The sequence below is a fragment of the Schistocerca nitens genome, unplaced genomic scaffold (genome assembly GCF_023898315.1).
Source record: "Schistocerca nitens isolate TAMUIC-IGC-003100 unplaced genomic scaffold, iqSchNite1.1 HiC_scaffold_376, whole genome shotgun sequence".
Taxonomy (NCBI): domain Eukaryota; kingdom Metazoa; phylum Arthropoda; class Insecta; order Orthoptera; family Acrididae; genus Schistocerca; species Schistocerca nitens.
In genome coordinates, this window is record NW_026045910.1 from 932,339 (window position 1) to 953,266 (window position 20,928).

The 20,928-nt window shown below is 38.4% G+C and overlaps 1 protein-coding gene across 1 annotated transcript in view; it reads left to right on the forward strand.

Moving 5' to 3' along the window:
* Nucleotides 1–20,928, forward strand: part of LOC126229606 (huntingtin-like) — a 549,560-nt gene that overhangs the window by 31,132 nt on the left and 497,500 nt on the right. Inside the window, exons 2-5 of the mRNA XM_049942347.1 lie at nucleotides 398–581; nucleotides 1,690–1,814; nucleotides 13,334–13,487; nucleotides 13,584–13,725. Coding sequence (XP_049798304.1) covers nucleotides 398–581; nucleotides 1,690–1,814; nucleotides 13,334–13,487; nucleotides 13,584–13,725 — 605 coding nt within the window. The remainder of the gene's footprint in view (nucleotides 1–397; nucleotides 582–1,689; nucleotides 1,815–13,333; nucleotides 13,488–13,583; nucleotides 13,726–20,928) is intronic.

Consider the following 20,928-nt stretch of genomic DNA (forward strand, 5'->3'; position numbering starts at 1 on the left):
ACAAGCACATCTAACAGACTGTAATGCTGTGAAGTTTATAACCTCTGTTTGTTGTATTAACTCATTTGCAAGTTTTTCCATGAAATGTAGATCTTTTGTGTTGTTCTTACATAGTCTGGCAGGCCCATAAAGAATTTCTGCTCTTTCTGTTTGGTGTGCACATGCAAATTGATCTTTGTAGCAATTTGGAACAAGTGAGATCATTATTTCCAATTTGGTACTAAAGCTTCTACTTACCAAGTAGTGACGTGAAATGGTTTTAAGTTTTGATGTGATGTGTGTCTCTGGAGGTGTGAATAAATAATGTGTGTTATTCTTAAAAGCTGGAAATGTAGAACAGTGTATCCTTTTAGAAATTTCTTTGGGCGTGTAACTAACAAAGTTTTATTTTTAACAGGGTGAAAGAAAAGATTGCACATTGTGTGACAATAGCTGATGCTATGTGCCAGACTGGCATAAAAGGAGCGTCAAACTTTTCCCATTTGCTCAGTGTTGCAATTGAAATCTTGCTTCAGTTATGTGATGACCAGCATTCTGATGTACGAATGATCGCAGATGAAAGTCTCAACAGGATTATTAGGGTGAGTCTTTTTGTAGAAGTTATCTTTCATTAGTTTCTGATACAAATATTTTTGTACATAGTATTCTACAATATTGAATTGCATACAGCATTCTGTGATAGTGTAGTTTCAGAATGCACACTGAGTGTGTTTCCTTACATTCGGAACAGTTGGCTGACAAGTATGCAAAATGAAATTTTGGCACTGGCAATTAAGAATAAAGGGGAATGGTGTGAATATAGCAATCACTAATAGTGTAAAATTGAAAACCATTTATAACATGCTATACAGTTAGTGTCTCTATTGTTGCAGACTTCTTGATTTTCCAATTGCTTTATACACAATTTCTTCACTGTTTTCCTTTTCCTGTAATACCTTTTATCTTGCTTTTGAATTGCCAGTTGCCAAAATCCAATGTTTGATGTCTCGGTTTCATTTGTTCTGCTATCAAGCTGGCTTCAATTTTTCCTGTTTTTCCAGTTTGTGAATGGATATGCTTCATTCCTATTATAAATTGTCACTACAAATTTTGATTTTAAAATTATACATTTTAATTACTTTAAAATGCAGCCAATAAAGCTATTACAGGAGTCCTATCCAGGCTGGTAGACCTTGTGTTGTATAATCGTGTCCTGGGACAGAATTTGTGTACTCTGTGTGTCTAGTGTTATCACATGTGAAGGGGTTGGGAATTTTTTAAAAATATTTGCAAATTGTGTAACTTTAGTGGGTCATTGATACCAGCCCTGTATTCACCTAGTCGGATGTGGGAAACTGTCTAAAAACCACATCCAGGATAGCCTGCACATCGGCCCTTGTTGTTAATTTGTTTGTGGATTTGATCTGGATCCACAGCATCTCCCTGCATTCTGGAAGCAGCATGATTACGCACATGCTTATGCGGTTGGCTGAAATATGGAGTTATGATTGCTTTGTGTAGTATACCCAACTACGTTCATTATTTAATAACCCTCTTTGTTATCACTTCAGTTGCAAGTATTCTTACAACAGAAACGTGAACTAAGTATTCAGCTTTTTTGCTTGGTAATGTGTTTAGCAGGCTGTAAATTATATCAGTATTGTTAAGTATAGATATTAATTCCTCACTTGAATATTTGTTTTTTTTTAGGCTATGGCTGATAGCAATATTGTTAAGATCCAAGTTGAACTTCATAAAGAAATAAAGAAGAACAGCAATCCTCGGAGTTTGAGAGCAGCATTATGGAGGTTTGCGGAATTGTGTCATATGATCAGGTACGTCGAATGTGTTAAAGAACAAAAAACACGCTGCTACCAGACACCGTACATGAGTTTTACATTTATTTGTTTGTTTGTTTATTTATTCATTCCTTAATTCAACTCTATACAATTTCCATTATATAGGTATAGTCAGGACATACACAATTTCAATTATATTTATGTGCATAACACAATACAGATGTATCTAATTTAGTGAGAACTAAATTTAGTTACCATTAAGATGAGTACCCAGCACCAATCCAATAATCAACAAAAATAGCCAGTTTTTGAGAATACAGTATAATATAATTTGGTGACTAAAAAATCTACTCATGAGGCTGCAACAAGAGGAAATACACGAAAAGATTAAGGAAATGTGAAAGCTTTTGGGGCCAGTGGCTCTTCTTTCTGGCAGAATTGTTAAAGGGGAAGAAACAGGGATGAAATAAAAGGACTGATGAGATTTAGGAAATGGAGGAGTAATGGAAAAGTCATCCAGAACCCTGGGTCAGGGAAGACTTGCCAGGCAGGATGAGAAGGAAGACCCCTCACCTGAATTTCTGGGTGACTTTTCTGTAACCCTCCTCATTTTCTAAACCTTGTCAATCTTTTTCCTTCATCCCTCTTCCTTTCGCTTCAGCCTTTCTGCCAGAAGAAGGATCCACTGGCTCCAAAAGCTTGCCCATTTCCAGTACTTTCATATGTGTTTTCTTTTGCTGCCACTTGGTGAGTAGATGTTTTATCTATCCAATTATACAACACCAATTCAAGATTTCCATAATGTAGGCTGGATGAGATAAAAACATGAATATCACACTTTGATGTCCACATATTCTCGTCCTCACAATTTTACATTTTTCACCAATTCATTTTTGCAACATACACCATGCACTCACTAATCTTCATTATCTTACACTCTGGAAAGTACACATGTTCTATATTTATATTTTGTGTTATAAATACACAGATGTCATAATAATTTCTTGTTTGAAGGACATCCTCTCTATTACTTAGCTTCTAAGTATGTTATATCTGAATGTTACTATCTATTCAGCCCAAACATCTATTGTAGTAGAAAAAATATTTCTACTGTAGCTGGAAAAGGTACCAGTATACACACTAGTTATTTCTAATTACACACTTGCTTGACAGGGCAGCACTGGATCAGGGTTGTAGTAACATAATAAGAAACAATCTGTAACATTTATTAATAGTGATAGTACTCGTTCACAGCTTTATATAACTTCACTAACAGTTTGATATGTGCAACTTGATTTCCTATATCTGTTACGATGAAATCTAAATAACTTTGTTGTCTCTTGGCACTTGTCTGACTCATGGTATTTGGCTGTCTCTTGGCACTTGGCAGTTTCCTAGCACTTGCTGTGTGGACTGTTGTCTTCTGAACGAAAATTGCGGAACTGTACTCCTAGAGTAATTGCAGGAAATGCTGGAACTGTAGGACATCGGTGCCTGTTCGCAGTTGGATCTGCATCAGCATCAGTACTAGGTGGAAGCAAAATAATCCATAGTTGAGAGCACTATCTCTGGTGACTGGCAACACTAGTCACGGATGAATGAGACACGCTGATGGATGTGGCGCAGAAGCAGAGTGTAGTTTCAATTAGCAATCGCCATATGGATGCTGCAATTCAATAAGCTTTCCTTTGTAAGCTACACCTTATCGGTGTTTTCTTCGATTTGGAAAAGGCCTACAATACTACATGGAGACATAATATTTTGTCGCAGATCCATTAGTGGAGATTCCTTGGACGACTACCGACCTTCATACGCTCCTTTCTCTCGTACAGATATTTTAGATACAAAGTTGGGAATGTTCTGTCTGACCATTTTAAACAGGAGAATAGTGTCCGTCAAGGGAGTGTATTAAGTGTCAGGGTTTCGCCATTGCAATCAACAGTATTGGGTCCACAGTGCACCGTCCAGTACTATGTTCCTTGTTTGTGGTTGACTTCACCATCTTCTGTGCATCCTCCAGCCTTGCCACACCTACACGGCAATTGCAGTTAGTGACGGTTCATCTGCTTGCAGATTGGGTGCTTCCATAGAACCCGCTTGCTGATTGGCTTCTGTCTACTGTGGCCATGAAACTCCAGTGCTGATTGTCTGTTGTATCACTACACTGTAAACCACTCTCGATTTCACTTTTCAAAGTTCACGAGTCCTTGTTTATTGTGGTTATGTACAATACTCCTCACCTGGGGCACTGCATGTAGCGGTTCGCCTACTTTGTTTCTTTGTTGATTGTTTGTTGTCCCCAGTGTCGACGTGCTGGCTGAAAACATAGGGGTTGGATGTGCAACTACTGTCTACTGTAAATGATGTAGCTGAGAGATGCACAGTTGCATTTCACAGTCTTTTACTATCACTTTTTACAATCCCCCGATAATAGTTATTTGGTCAGTGCACTATTGTTATAACTTCCCATAAGCCTGATTAATAGTTAGCAGGCGAACACCCACATACTACTACAATAGTTTCCTGTTGAGCATGAACGAGTAGTGAAAACATAACCACATAATTCACAGTTCTTTCGGAATAATCAGGTATGTATGGAACAGACACAGTCAGTCCATGTCCGAGTTTCAGCTGAGGAACCTGTGTTGGTTAGAACAACAACAATGCTTCAACTTAACTGTGGAATAAGTGTTAAACAATTAGGCCGTGTGTAAAGCAGTGACAGTGTCTGTTCCATACGTACCTTTCTATTCTTCAAGAACTGTGAACTTTGTGGTTAGGTTTTTACTGCTCATAGATGTTCAGTAGTAAACTATTGTAGCAGTATGTGGATGTTCGCCTGCAAACTATTAATGAGGCTTATGGGAAGTTATAACAATAGTGCACTGGCCAAAAAACTGTGTATTATCAAGGGGTTGTGAAAAGCGGCAGTAAAAGTCTGTGAAATGCCACTGTGCATCTGTCAGCTACATCATTTACAGTAGACAGTAGTTGCACATCCAACCCCTATGTTTCAGCCAGTACGTCGATACCGACGACAACAAACGATCAATGAAGAAACAAAGTAGGTGAACCGCTACAAGTTGACGATTATGTGGTTGGAGGAATGGTCTTGCACTGTAGGTTTTAAGTTCTCTATGGAGAAAACAGTTTGTGTTGATTTTAATTGTTCCTGCTGTCTGTTTAATTTACCCATTTTAAAACTGGGGACACCATTCTCACTTTTAAGGAAAAGATGAAATATCTGGGTCTTGGTTTTGATGTGAAGCTGACATGGTTGCCACATTTTAAAGATCTCAAACTGAAATGTCTCAAAGCCTTAAATATCCTTAAATTTTCCAATCATAGGTCTTGGGGAGCTGATAGGGCACGTCTGCTCTAACTTTATAAAGCCTTTGTGCGACCCCAGCTTGAATACGGATGCCAGATTTATGGCTCAGCAAGGCCTTCATACCTTAAAACGCTGGATGCAGTTCACCCCGAGGGTATTAGGCTGTCAACAGGAGCCGATTGCACGAGCCCTGTTGTTAGTTTGTGTTCGGAGGCTGGTGAGCCTCCTCTGTTTATTCGACATCATCTTCTTGTGGTATGCCAAGCATATCAGGCATTCAAAATGAGATTTTCACTCTGCAGCAGAGTGCGCGCTGATATGAAACTTCCTGGCAGATTAAAACTGTGTGCCGGACCGAGACTCGATCTTGTGACCTTTGCCTTTCTCGGTCCGGTACACAGTTTTAATCTGCCAGGAAGTTTCATATCAGCCCACACTCCACTGCAGAGTGAAAATCTCATTCTGGAAACATCCTCCAGGCTGTGGCTAAGACATGTCTCCTCAATATCCTTTCTTTCAGGAGTTCCAGTTCTGCAAGGTTCGCAGGAGAACTTCTGTAAAGTTTGGAAGGTACGAGCCGAGGTACTGGCAGAAGCAAAGCTGTGAGGACGGGGCGTGAGTCGTGCTCGGGTAGCTCAGTCGGTAGAGCATTTGCTCGCAAAAGGCAAAGGTCCCGAGTTCGAGTCTCGGTCCGGCATACAGTTTTAATCTGCCAGGAAGTTTCATATCAGGTATTCTCTGTTTCTACATCGCTTGCACCGAACTATGTTGTACAGCCGCCACTGGAACGGCTGTTCGATCATCAGCCACAAGCAACGTGGCCATTTGGGATATGTGCAAGGGGAGCTTTGAGTTGTTATAGGTGAGGGGCATGGTCCAAAGCCACAGGTGGAGTAGGGCACCCTCCTGGCTACTACCAAGGCTTAGATTGCTTTTTGAACTGACTGCTTGCAAGGAGTATTGTACCCCAGACTATGTTTTTAAAATTATATTTAATGAGATTGCACGGAGCCACCCCGATTTTATTACTGTCTATACAGATGGTTCTAAGCAGGGAGATTTTTTCGGCTTTTCTGTCACGGTCCCTGACCTTGTCCTCAGGATGTGGCTCAAAGAGCAGTTTTTGGTTTATTACATGGAACTATTTGTTATCCTCAGGGCAATGGAGCCGGATGAGACAGCGTCGTTGCAAAAAATTTATCATCTGCTCCGATTCTCAAAGTACCCGTCTTGCTATTCAACAGATGTATGCAGCAAATAAGATGGTGCATCAGGTGGAAGACACTCTCCTTCTCTTGCAAAGACAAAACAAGGAAATAATTTTTTGCTGGGTTCCAGGATACACAAAGATTCAGGGATACGAACTCTCTGATGCAGCTGCTGAGGAGGCTTGCTCCCTTCCTCCTCCTGCTCACTGTCCAGTCCCTCTGCGGCCTGTCACTTCATTTGTGACCAGGAAGGCCATATGTTTGTAGGAGTCTCAGTGGCTGGAAGTGAGGAATAATAGATTATATTCCGTAAGAACTTCGTTGCGACTGTGGATTACCTACTCCTGCCCAAGACGGTGTGATGAAGTAATCCTTACTCAGCTCAGAGTGGGACATTGCCCATTGTCATATGGTTTCCTCTTACATCGGGAGCGGCCCCCAGTGTGTCAGAGATGTGGGACACAGCTGTGAGTGGGTCTCCCACAGGATCTTCCCTCTAAGCTGATAACAAGGCGAGTGTTGTTCCTGTCTTAAGATTTTGTGTGCTGTCCGGAATTCTTCCCAAAATAATGGGTGTGCGATCTTAAACTGTCACACAGGGGCTGGGTCATGTATTATTGTCGTCATCCAGCCATGGTTATCTGTCCCTTTTTTTAACAGCCTCTTAACAGGTATTTATCTTAGATTTTATTTAGTTATTCTGCTGTGTCTTGTTGGGATTTTATTGCGGGCTTTTCTGAAGCTCACCTTCTTGCGGTTGCTTTACAATTCTTGTGGTGAGATGGAACATAGTTTTCTAGTTTATTGATCCTCTTCCGTAGATTTTCACACTCTTCTTCAGTATATCATTAGTGCAAGGGTGCTGATGACCTTGCTGTTTAGTAACCTCTGCCATAAATCATCATCATCACTGGATGCAGCTGCTTGGAACTGAGAAGGTGACAGGCGAGTGGTTGTGCCTGTGTGATTGTGGCCTTTCGTGGTATTGCTGTGTACCTCTTACCATTTACACAGTGGTATTCTTTTAGGCTATATGTAGATGAAAAGAATAAATAACATCTTAATTTATTTCTGAAAACAGGCATCTTTTCAATGCACCTAATTCTGAATGATAAGTTATTGTATAAAATATGTCCACCAGTGAAGGGATCTTTGTCGGTCAGTTTGAACTGCTTCCTATGTGTATAATAATTATCCGTTTTTCTGGAATCGTAATCATATATGTCTGTATTTAACTGCACTGTTATATTTGCTTTCAAGTGCATAATTGTTGCAAATATATATAGGGAAGGGACGGTCATGATATTAAGTTCTGTGAATTTATTTCTGCAGGATTGCCTTGGGGTCACAGTTACAAGTCCTCCAACAGCCTTCTCCTATAATGCTTCACTAACCTATGTGTATTCGTATGTGCTGTTTTTTCCCATACTATAATGAAGTATAAGTGCAGGTATACTGGACAATAGTAAATTGTTCACAGTGTATCTGTGTTCACAATCCTAGACATCTTTCTCATTAAGAATGTGGTAGAGCTTAGTTTTGTGCATACTTTGCTGAATGGTCATCACATGTCCAGTGTTTACCAATAATGACACCCAAGAATTTGTAAGTCCTTACTTCCGTAAGAGCTGAATTGTCTAGTTCAATGCAGATATTGTATGTTTTTGCAGTTTTATGTGTTTGTAGTTGTATATATGTTGTCTTATTTCCATTGTTGTTTTCACCAAAAAAATTATAAGCCTCTCTCAGAGTTGTGGACACACTTGATTCCATTTGTTCGACTGAGTCATATTTTACTATGAGTGGAGTGTCATCTGCAAACATTACTACATTGTCACGGGATTGCAGAGCTAATCCCTGAGGTATACCGAACTTTACTAGCTGAAATTTAGAGCACACATTTGCAGTAGTGCACATTTTTAGGTTTCACTTCTACACACTGCTCTCTGTTTTCCACGAACTGTTTTATGGTGTTAGCTGCCTTGCCCCTAATGTCTTAACAATTTAGTTTATGTATGTAACACAATCAAATAACTTTGAAACGTTGTAACTACTGGGAAACGGTGTTGCTAGTATTGTGGTTATGTTCTTGATATAGGTACCAAGATTTGAGTGTGTGTGTGTGATTTTTTTATTTTTTGGGACACTTTTGTAAAGATCAATTAGGCTGTTTCCTTTTCTTGCACTTGTGATTTGAGGTCAAGTTTACTAACATTGTTTTTCATAGCACCTAAAACTTGAAGTATGTTGATAATAAAACTAATTGTTATTTGTGGTTTATCACATGGAACTATAGTGTTGCCACATTGGCTGTCAGTGGCACCTCAGTTAAAGCACGGACAACCAGGAGACTGCTGCTAATATGGGTAGATTGTATATTTTGCCCCCCCCTCCCCCCCCCCCCCCCCCCTATTTACAGCTAGTGGCAGTTAGATCAGCAATATCTGATAATGACAGCACATGCTCTTCAGACAGTTGCAAGTGAACTGGCACTTTGTTATGATGTGTTGGTAGACAGTCCATGTATACCGTTGAGAGCTCTCTCCAATTGAAGAAATTAGTTACTAAGGCATGAAGTGTCAACTAACAAGTAATTCTAATCAGACAGTAATCATACTATGACTATATGCATTGCTTTTTAGGCGTAAAGATTTAAAGAGGCAGCATAGGTACATGAAATGTGTCGAAAGATGATATGTCATGAAGGTTACTCATGCACCTGAATATGGAAGAAAAAAGAGGGCAACCCTTTGTTTGACCTATCTTTGCTATGCAAATTCACCCAGAATGAAAAGTTTCATTGTCATGTGTACATGCTTGGAACTCTTTTGCATGTTTAGTATGATATGGATATTATGATGGGAACTACTATTGGAACCTCACCACAAGTGCAGTATTAATTTGATATGATGAGGTATGATTTCCTGCAGCTGTGTGTTACTTCTAGGAATATATATTTTATCTGTTATATTTAACTGAGAAGGCTGAAAATTATTTAGACAAGATATCTGTATGGTGCAAAAAGTGGCAGTTGGCTCTAAGCAATAAAGAGTATCATTCACATCAGCACTGAAAGGAATCCATTAAATTTTAGTTACAGATAAATCACAAAGAGCTGAAGGCCATAAATTCAGGTAAATAAACGGGGATTACAAGTGTGAACAATTTAAATTGGAACAGCCACATAGAAAAAGTGGGGAAGATGAACTAAAAACTACATTTTATTAGCAGTACACTTAGAAGATTCAACAGACCTACCACTGTGTATGCTGTGCTTGTCTATCCTCTTCTGGAGTATTGCTGCACGGTATGGAATCCTTACCAGGTAGAATTAAACAGTGGTATTGTTACCAGGTAGAATTGACAGAGGACATAAAAAAAAAACATTCGAAGAAGGGTAGATTGTTTTGTATTATCACAAAATAGGGGAGTAGTGTGACAGATGTGATAAGCAAGTTAGTGATCAATCATTAAAACAAATGAATCTTATGGTGCGCTAGCGCTTTTCACAAAATTTCAGTCACCAGGTTTTCTGCTTTGAACGCGAAAATATTTTGTTGACACCCACCTACAGAGGGAGAAATGATTATCTTAATAAAATAAGAGAAAACAGAGCTCGCACAGAAAGATTTAAATATTCAGTTTTTCCAAGCGCTGTTCGAGACTTGAATGGTAGACAGAGAAACTGAAGTTGTTTCATCTGCCAAACACTTAAGTGGGAATTGCAGAGTAGTTGTATGGACTTAGATATGAGTATAAATGGGTCTGTGAAATTATGCGGGTTTGAGGTGTGAAGTGTGTCGAGTAGCCCAAACATTCCCCACATGCATCTCACATGCTGTTCTCTATTACCTGAGTAGTGCATTGGGCACGAAGCAGTAAGCAATAGTGTACTGTTCCCCACCCACATAGTATGAGTTCAGAAATCCACACTTTGGCGAACTTTTTTTCTGATGGTACTATCTGCGCTCTACTGGTCCGTGGATGTTGAATGGAAATGCGAGCAACACTGGGTGTACATCACAAAGTGTGATATTACAACTAATGTTCTCAGTGTGGATGGTTGGTCTATGGAGTCAATGTTGCTCTGTGTTTCTTTACTGACAATATTGTTGTTGACAGGGAAGTGAGATGATTATAGCAAAGTGCAGAATAAATGGGGCTGTATTTCCACTTGATGATACACTATGATTCAGATTCTGAAAATGTGTGTGAATGCTGATAATACACACAAACAAATGAGAGATAACAGTGATACTTGTAAATGTCTGGAATCTGACACTTCATGTAAATACCTAGGGGTAACAATATGAAGTTATAAGAAAGGAAACAGTCATGAAAGCAATACAGTGAAGTCAAGTGGGAAACACATATTGTTCTTCCTGTGATATCTGAAGAGAAATTTATGTTGTGTTACCATATTTACCCAAGTATAAGATGACCCTGATTATAAGACGACCCCCTTTTTTTCAAGAGCGTTCTTAAGAAAAAATTATTTTTAGCATATTCTGACTCATCAAAATTACGAACTGTTTTATTGACATAAATTATCTGACTAAAAAGCTAACATTATACCTATTCTAAATTTATGCCATTTATTGATTTTCTACATTTTGATAATATGGAGGGAAATAAAATAAATGAAAAGAAATAGTTTACATTAATTTTTGGACTGTTTTCTTTCCTACATTTTTCGCTCACTAACCTTGTTGTCTGTGGTATCACTATGCTGATAGCAGAGCTGTGAACTTCATATCTTCATTGTGAAAATGTGACTGTTTCTTTCAAGTGTGTTGCAATTTTTGAGGTTGTGGTTACTGTTGTGAGACCTGAGAACACAGCTGATTTTATCTGAATACATATTGGATTTCGCTTCTGTACTGATGTGAGAATTTTACAGTGTCTCTTGCTTTCAGACATCGTCTGCCACCACTCTCTCATTGGCTATGTAGGACCAGCAGCTGACACACCCCTTTTCATTCCCATCCTGTTCTGGTGAGCATAGACAACATTGCAGCATGAAACGCAGAAGCATACCACTGTCCCCAATCTAGACATTTATCATCTCCTGCGAAAATGAATAATATTGTGGGTGATTTGTCCAATTTTAACATTTCAGTTTGAACCACAAATGGATTCAGGCAGACTACCATTTAAATGCTTTAGAACTTTTTTTTTTTTTTTAACTGAATAACACATTATAGATTCCCATTATTGGCAAAATGACATAATTTGCTGGCTGCTCACCACTCACCCACTTCTCAGCCAAGATGGTACCATTGTTCCCCCTTCAACCCTCCCGTAGTGCTGCGCTTGAGCAACTGCGAAACATGGACTGCAATATCTTCTAGTGTGCAAGTCATATGTAACAACAGCAACTAACACACAAATAAAAAATTGCAATCAAGATTCAGTCCAGTTCTCGAACTTCATTTGTCTTGCCATCTACATATGTCTGTTGGCGCTATCTCCACAACGGTTCTTGACGCTGTAATTAATTCTCATGACAACAATTACAGTTTAATGTGATTTGTTTTGTTTTGTTAGACATTTAATATTGAGTTAATTTCCTTTTTTGTTTCATCTTAATGCTGATTATAAGCTGGTTATATTTTTATCTGGTATTCTAATAAGTGAACAGTGACTGAATTTCTCATTTGCAATCCATGTAGTAAATCATTACAGTCTCTTGTAATCAAACAGTGATCAGAGTTCAGGATCAAGTACTCTTTTTCTGAAGCACAATATTTCTTCTTTTGAATGCCCTTTAAAAGCAGCATTTTGTAATGTTTGTACACAGTATCCATATACCAGAAGAACTTTTATTGCAAATATGTTAAAATACAACTAGAATTTGTAAGCTGATAGAATATAATGCTATTTCCTGCTGTATTTCACTCAATTGTCAGATTTTAATCAGAAAAATAGATTGTTGTAACGGCTGGTTCATAGTTTCTCATGTATTCATTGTACTAGCGCCATGCCAGTCATATGTCAAGTGATTGTTCAAGCAACGTCAATATTGTATTGATCATTTAGGCATATCAGAAAATCGTGAGTCTGTCTGAAAGTGAGTATCATTTGTCCAGCCCCACCCTTCCAGATTCTTCAAAATAAATATGCATCTGACCTCAATAGCCAAAGTTTTATCTGAAATGTAAAGATGTCCCCCATATATTGTATTAAACAATGTAAAAACGTTAAAATCGGCAGCAGTAGCTTAATCTGTGAATATAAGTTGACTGTATTTTTTGAATGGCGAATTTGGAAAAAAATCTCATCTTATAATTGGGTAAATACAGTATGTGTGAAGAATAGTTCCCATGATTATTTTCTCATAGGGTGTAATTTTGTTGAAGGATAATGTTAATGCCATAACCTTTTTCTTTTGGTGAACTTCTTTGCTTATGTATTCGGTTGTATGTAGAAAACCTGTGGTTTAGTAAGTGTATTAGCTATTGTATGTTTGTTCCTGCTTTATAAGCACAAAGTGAACTTTTCCAGTGTTGTGTACCATGAACTGTTCTGATCATTGTGTGTGTTGATGTTTGCTTTGAGGGCCACACAATTTGTAGTCAGGAGCATTTTGGTAGACTGTTGGACCTAATTCTGTTATGATGATCTGCAGCACCTCTAAATGAAGCTTACACTACTGCAGGATGTATTTTTCTGTGGAATACTGTATGATTTTTGTAGCAGATAAATAATTGGCTAAAGTGAGCAAGGATCCATATTACTTGTACATTCACCTGTTTGTGCATACTTCCACAGTCATTGTTTAAGTGTATAGCACTGAATGTGAGTTCTGATCATGACCCCCTTAGCTATTTTTCTAGTTCAGTTTGGTGATTGAGTATTGCAGTTAAATTGGTCCATGTTTGTTTATATTTTGTGTAATAAGTGCATGATGATTAATTGCTGTATTGTTTGGAAAAATATTGGTAACAGTATTTATACTTTTAATCCCAGGTCAATTATGGAACAGGATTCATAATGTTCATATTCTTTTCGAATAGGCCACAGAAGGGAAAACCCTATGTGCTGAATCTGGTGCCATGCATCATTGCTGTTGCTCAACGAACTGAAGAATCTGTACTGGAAACACTCGCCTTAGCAATGCCAAAGATATTCAAGCCTCTGGGGAATTTCACCACAGATAATGATATTAAGGTAAGATTTAACCACTGATATTGTTTAATTCTGTTCAGCAAACTGCTTTGTACAGCAAACTGCTTTGTAATTAATATTCAATTTTTGTTCAAACAGAACCTTCTGAAGGCATTTCTACACAACTTGTCATCCAACTCTGCAGTTGTCCGCCGAACAGCAGCTGCCAGTATACTGTCGCTGTGTGTATATTGCAGAAAGCCCCATGTCTTCCTCTCATATACTTTGAATATTTTGATGGGTAAGTTTTTATTTGTATTAGCCTAATAGTGACGGTATAAACAGAACTCAGTTAATTTATGTCATTGTAATAAAGAGTTGAAATTTGTGTACTAGAGGTTTACTTTGAATTATGATATTCTTAAGGAGTCATAATTATATCTTCAACTGCAGCCTGTTCCCTGGTCTGTTTGTTTGTTTTTGTATCTCTTCTAGTAATTTCCAGTATGCATATCTTCAGTGTGTGGTGAATGACAGTCAATTCTTTAATGATATTCACGTTAAAAATCCTTTTCTCACTGCCGCAAGTCAAACCTGGTAATAAATTCAGATATCATTTATTTACGTATTTGTTGGTTCTCTGAATCTTTTTCATACAAGACATGAACATGGTGATGTACAAAAGGTAATTTATGATATTGGTCAGATGTAGTTTAATGTGATGGTTGATGACATGAGATGACATAATAGTAAATGAAGCTAATATGATTTTACATTCGAAGTACAAGTGTCATTGTTGCTAATTTTTAATACAGTTAGCATGGAAATTTTGTGAGATAATGGTTTATTAAATAAGAATCAGTTAGTGCACAACTATGATTATACACATATGAATGCTTGACAACCACAGAGTAACAGTAACAAAAAGGAATAGAAAGAAAGCAGTCAATTTATGTATCTTGACATGTCCTCTTAAATTGACATTGACAAACAAAACCATATGAAGTTCAACTGTACAGTCATTCCTTCACTTATTTCACAAGACCACAGTTTCTTACACATGTTTCATGTCTTGCATAAGTTAGGGGTTTTCTAAAATCATCAGCTAACATTTCTTTCAGAAGGCAGATGTTCAATATTAATAACACCTGATTGAAAATGCCTTCTTGTAAAGTGATATTTTATACCTATGTGCTTGGATCCAGACTTTGTCACTAGATTCTTAGCCGACTGAATTTCTCCTTTATTACCATATATACTGAATTGTGAATTGTGTTTTATTCATCACATGACGTACATTTGCAATCCATTTGGTTTGCGTACAGGAGACATGTCAAAAATTTGTAAAACAGTTACAGTGATTTTTACATTAATAAGTAATAGCACTTTAATAAATAATAACACTATAAGGATATTTCTTGGAATGTGTAACACATTGTATCCAGCTCAAATTTCGTTCGTCCCACGTGAATTCATCCACTGAGTAATAACACTTCAGTGTCAATACCATTCAACACAGTCTGAGCAAAATTTGTTGAAAATGTCATACTCTTCTTAAAGGACAAAAACTCTGCTGGCTGGGATGGGATACCCACCAAAATAATTAAAAATGTTTACAACATAATAGCTCATCCTCTCTATCTCATAATAAACAAATCCTTTGAAGAAGGTTACTTCCCTGATCTCTTGAAATACATGGAAGTAAAACCATTGTTTAAAAAAAGGGTCAAAAGATGATATGGGAAATTATCGCCTCATCTCTGTACTCCCTGTCATATCAGAAATATTTGAAAAAATTGCTGCTTACAGATACAAAGCTTCATCACACAGAATGATATCATTTCACATAACCAATTTGGCTTCCAACAAGGCAAAAACACAGTAGATTTGATAAATAAGTTTATTGAAAAAATTACTTTATCACTAGGTAGGAAAGCTAAGGTCACAGGAATATTCTGTGATCTTACAAAAGCATTCGACTCTGTAAACCATGCACTGATGCTTTCCAAACTCAACAGGTATGGAATAAGGGGTGTTGTATTGAAATGGTTTGAATCATATCTCTTGGAGAGAAAACAAAGGGTAGTAATCACATCAAATGGAGCAGATCACTTCTCTGAGTGGAAAACTGTCACAGGGTGTTCCTCAAGGCTCAGTCCTTGGACTCATTTTATTCCTGTTCTATGCAGATCACTTCCCTCTCAATATAAATACTCATTTAACTTTTTTTGCAGATGATACTTCTGCCCTAATTGAAAATGAAAATTCTGACAGTATACCACAGAGTGTCATGAATACGTTAAGTAACCTGGAAACGTGGTTCAGTCAAAATGGCTTAAGGCGAAACACTTCAAAAACCCACATGATGAATTTTAAAACCAAACATTCAAAAACTGAAGAAATCTGTGTCACTCACAACAATCAAAAAATGGAAAAACTTGACTCAGTCAGGTTCCTGGGAATAAACTTGGACAGAACTTTGAGTTGGAATTCTCAAATAGAATATCTAGCAAATAAATTAAACAGACTTTTCCATTTGCAATGGAAATTTTAGCCTGCACCACTGATGTGGCCACCAGGAAAATAGCATATTATAGCTACTTTGAATCGGTTATTCGATATGGAATAATTTTTTGGGGGAACTCGGGAAATGTTACACAAATTTTAAAGTTGCAAAAAAGAATCATTCCCAACATGTGCTCTGCACAGGCGAGGGCATCATGTCGACCATTATTTAAAGACCTAAAAATATTAACTGTCCCCTCTTTATACATATTTGAGGTGGTTCTTTTCCTACGCAGCAGAGCTCATCTATTTAAAAAAAATAATTTTGAACACTCATATGACACAAGACATAAAGACAACTTTATGCTCACCTCTCATCGCTTAAAAATGCGTGCTCAGACTCCTCAGTATATAGCTATGAAAATTCACAACACAATAAAAGGGTGTGGCATAATGAATATGAAGATAAATATTTAAAAAAGCAAGTTACATGGTTTTCTAATTGAATGATGCTACTACTCTGTGGAAGATTTCATGAAGGACAAAGTGATACTTTTAGCTGGATCCCTAAAATGGAATAAAAATTTATGATAGTTATAGTAGATGTAAATTCTGTAAGTTTGACTAATTGCAAGTAAGTAAATGCTCCACAAAGTATTATTGTAAGTGTGACAAAATATTAAATAATCAAATTGTAACCTTGTCATGTCTCCTGTACATCAGACATATGTTCTGAAATTGCGTACGTTATGAGATTAATAAAACACATTTCACATTTCATATAGCTTTCTTTTAAGTGAACCTAAATTCATCTGCATCAACTTGTTCCGTTTTAATTTATTACAAATTTTCATTCCCAGTCTGAGGCGGTGGGTGGGGAGCATGAAATTTTCTTTGTTTCTAGTATCATGTGAATGGACAAAATGGTTTCTCTCTAATAATTCATGTCTGGCGTACAAAAATGTAATAACCTCATATATGTATAAGGATGGAAGAGTTAATATTTCAAGTTTTCTAAATAGTGGTTGACATTGTTCTTTGTAATTTGCAGTGCACATATTTTGTATGATTTTTTTCTGTATTTTTAGTATCCACACTATGTTTGTCGAGTTACCCCAAAAAACAATACCATACCTAATAATGGATTCAAAGTAGCTTGTATATCATACGTTTCATGTGTCCATGTCAGTTGAAGTCGATAATACACTACTGGCCATCAAAATTGCTACACCATGAAGATGACGTGCAACAGACGCGAAATTTAACCGACAGGAAGAAGATGCTGTTATATGCAAATGATTAGCTTTTCAGAGCATTCACACAAGGTTGGCACTGGTGGCGACATCTACAACGTGCTGACATGAGGAAAGTTTCCAACCAATTTCTCATGCACAAACAGCAGTTGACCGGCGTTGCCTGGTGAAACGTTGTTGTAGTGCCTCGTGTAAGGAGGAGAAATGCTTACCATCACGTTTCCGACTTTGATAAAGGTCGGATTGTAGCCTATCGCCATTGTGGTTTGTCATATCGCGACATTGCTGCTCGCGTTGGTCGAGATCCAATGACTGTTAGCAGAATATGGAATCGGTGGATTCAGGAGGGTAATACGGAACGCCGTGCTGGATCCCAACGGCCTCGTATCACTAGCAGTCGAGATGACAGGCATCTTATCCGCATGGCTGTAACGGATCGTGCAGCCACGTCTCGATCACTGAGTCAACAGATGGGGACATTTGCAAGACAACAACCATCTACACGAACAGTTCGACGACGTTTGCAGCAGCATGGACTATCAGCTCGGAGACCATGGCTGCGGTTACCCTTGACGCTGCATCACAGACAGGAGCGCCTGCGATGGTGTACTCAATGACAAACCTGGGTGCACGAATGGCAAAACGTCATTTTTTCGGATGAATCCAGATTCTGTTTACATCATCATGATGGTCGCATCCGTGTTCGGCGACATAGCTGTGAACGCACATTGGAAGCGTGTATTCGTTACCACCATACTGGCGTATCACCTGGCGTGATGATATGGGGTGCCATTGGTTACATGTCTCGGTCATCTCCTGTTCGCATTGACGGCACTTTGAACAGTGGGCATTACATTTCAGATGTGTTACAACCCGTGGCTCTACCCTTTTTTTGATCCCTGCGAAACCCTACATTTCAGCAGGATAATCACGACTGCGTGTTGCAGGTCCTGTATGGGCCTTTCTGGATACAGAAAATGTTCGACTGCTGCCATGGCCAGCACATTCTCCAGATCTCTCACCAATTGAAAACTTCTGGTCAGTGGTGGCCGAGCAACTGGCTCGTCACAATACGCCAGTTACTACTCTTGACGAACTGTGGTATTGTGTTGAAGCTGCGTGGGCAGCTGTACCTGTACACGCCATCCAAGCTCTGTTTGACTCAATGCGCAGGTGTATCAAGGCCGTTATTATGGCCAGAGGCGGTTGTTCTGGGTACTGATTTCACAGGATATTTGCACCCAAATTGCGTGAAAATGTAATCACGTGTCAGTTCTAGTATAATATATTTGTCCAATGAATACCCGTTTATCATCTGCATTTCTTCTTGGTGTAGCAATTGTAATGGCCAGTAGTGTATTTGCATTGCAAATGCAAAGCTGCTCAGTTTGTTTGCCAGGTATTCAATGCATGCCTGCCAGCTCAAATTTTTATCTACACTTAAACCTATGAATTTGACTGAGTCAACTTCTTCTATACCTTGGTTGTTGTGTACAATCTTAATCTGCTCACGTTTTGACTGTTTGGTTTTGAACTGCATCACATGAGTCTTAGATATGTTTAGATTCAACCCATTTAGCTGAAACCAAGTTTCTAAGGTACTGAGGGTACTGATCACAGATTTGGGAATTGTTTCCAAATCCTGATCTTCAGCTAAGAGAGAAGTATCAGTATACTTTAAGTGACGTGGCAATGTTATGTAGTTCTGCCTCAGACATAAGCTGTGTTAGTGAACACACTTCTCCCAATAAGAGGTCAGTTTGTTAATACAGTGACTATAGTGTTTGACTGGCTATGGACCCACAACCTCTCCCTCCTTACACTGCTTCATCACTATCAAAGTGAAGTCCTGGAATGTTTTCTTTAAGTTTTCGAAACAGATGAAAATTGGATGGGGCCAAGTGGAACTGTATGGAGAATGATCAATGACAGTGAACACAAGGCATAGGATTGCTGCAGAGTTCACAGCACTCGTGTGTGGTCTGGCATTCTCTTGCTAAAAGAGAGCGTGCTTCATTTGTGGATGAACTCTTCGAATTTGAAACTCTATTACAGCATGCTGTTTCTCATGCACTGTAATAGTTACGTTACTTATCACCACGTTATACGCTACATGTTGGGGCCCTCTTGTGACAGAAGGCTACAAATTTGTAAACATGAAGAATAAAGATGTAGAATGGTAATGACATTCGTTTTATTTAAAAAGCTTTAAGAGCTTTCACATAAAAAATTTGGATGCGTTACTTTTCAGCATGCCGTTCTATATATCAGGAAAAGTAAAGCTGGTATTGCTTCATATTGTAATAGTAGTTTTTAAAATTGTGAAAACTGTGTCAGATACAGTACTTTTGTTTGTACATCTGGGTCTGTGTGCTGCAAGCTGCTGAATAGTGTGGCAGAAAAGTTGTGTACCAGAAGCACTGTCCTCCTTGTTTCATTTACAGATGCTTGTTGAATGCTGCAGAAGGACTTGCATTTATGTAAACCTGCAGCTGGGGCCAATTTTCAATTCAGCCATTGTAGAAGAGTCTGTGCTCCACAGTACGTTATTCAGTGTTGTGATGGAATGATAGTCTTAGGTGTTTTTGGTACGCATATCCAGATTGCAGTTGGTTACTATAGAGATTCCTCTGTCACTCGAGTTATAGAGCAATTTTCAAACAGAGCAGTGTTATATCAAAGGCTAATTACTTATTCCCTGCAAAGCAGGTACTTCATCTTTCCTAGCCAACTGCCGGCCGGAGTGGCCGAGCGGTTCTAGGCACTACAGTCTGGAACCGTGCGACCACTACAGTCACAGGTTCGAATCCTGCTTCAGGCGTGGATGTGTGTGATGTTCTTAGGTTAGTTAGGTTTAAATAGTTCTAAGTTCTAGGGGACTGATAACCTCAGCAGTTAAGTACCACAGTGCTCAGAGCCATTTGAACCGTCCTAGCCAACTCATTCGTTGACATCATCTGTTGAAAGTATCTGGAATTTCACTGACAACATTTGGCTTGTGATTTTATAGACTGTATGATTTGATGTCATGACATGTACAGAATCCTACAGCAGTGTGTGGTGGCTTCACCAAATACTGATTTTGCACCTGGGAAAATGTTGGATTGTTCTGTATATTTAATTTTTGTATTCTTATAAGATATGTGTGAAGTAAATTTATTCATTTCTGATTGTTTCTCCATGGTTTATCATTTTTCGAAAGAGTTAGGGTAAGAATTGTTCAAGAATTTACATTGGTTGCATATGAGTTCAATATATCAGAGTTGGAGGCAGGGAGGAGTACACAGCATTGTGACGTTATGAGCAGTGAGTTCATTATGCAGTTTTATTCAGAAACAGAATGTTGGGTTGAGCTGTAGATAGCTGGCAAGTTGCTGTGCGGGGGGCCGGGTCAGGTAAGTGATGGGGTGCTAGCCAGTGTGTCCAAGTTAGGACAGCAAGCCGTGTGCGGTGTCGGGAAAGCCTCCTGACTAGCCACAGTGTCCTACCTATGTAGAAAATGCGGTGGCAGCAGGGAGGATGTGCCATTGTGAGCACAAGGAAGTAAAGCACTATGGCTAGAAACTGACCCTGTTGAAACTTGCATGTAGAATATTCACTGCAAACACAAAAATGATTTACAGACATGGTATGAAAAGTCTGAAAACAGTGTCGAACTCACATTAGTGAGACCAACTCACTAACATTATTATCGTTTATGTAAAGCCTTTATTATTGAAGTTATTAACAGTTATATTAAAAATTCT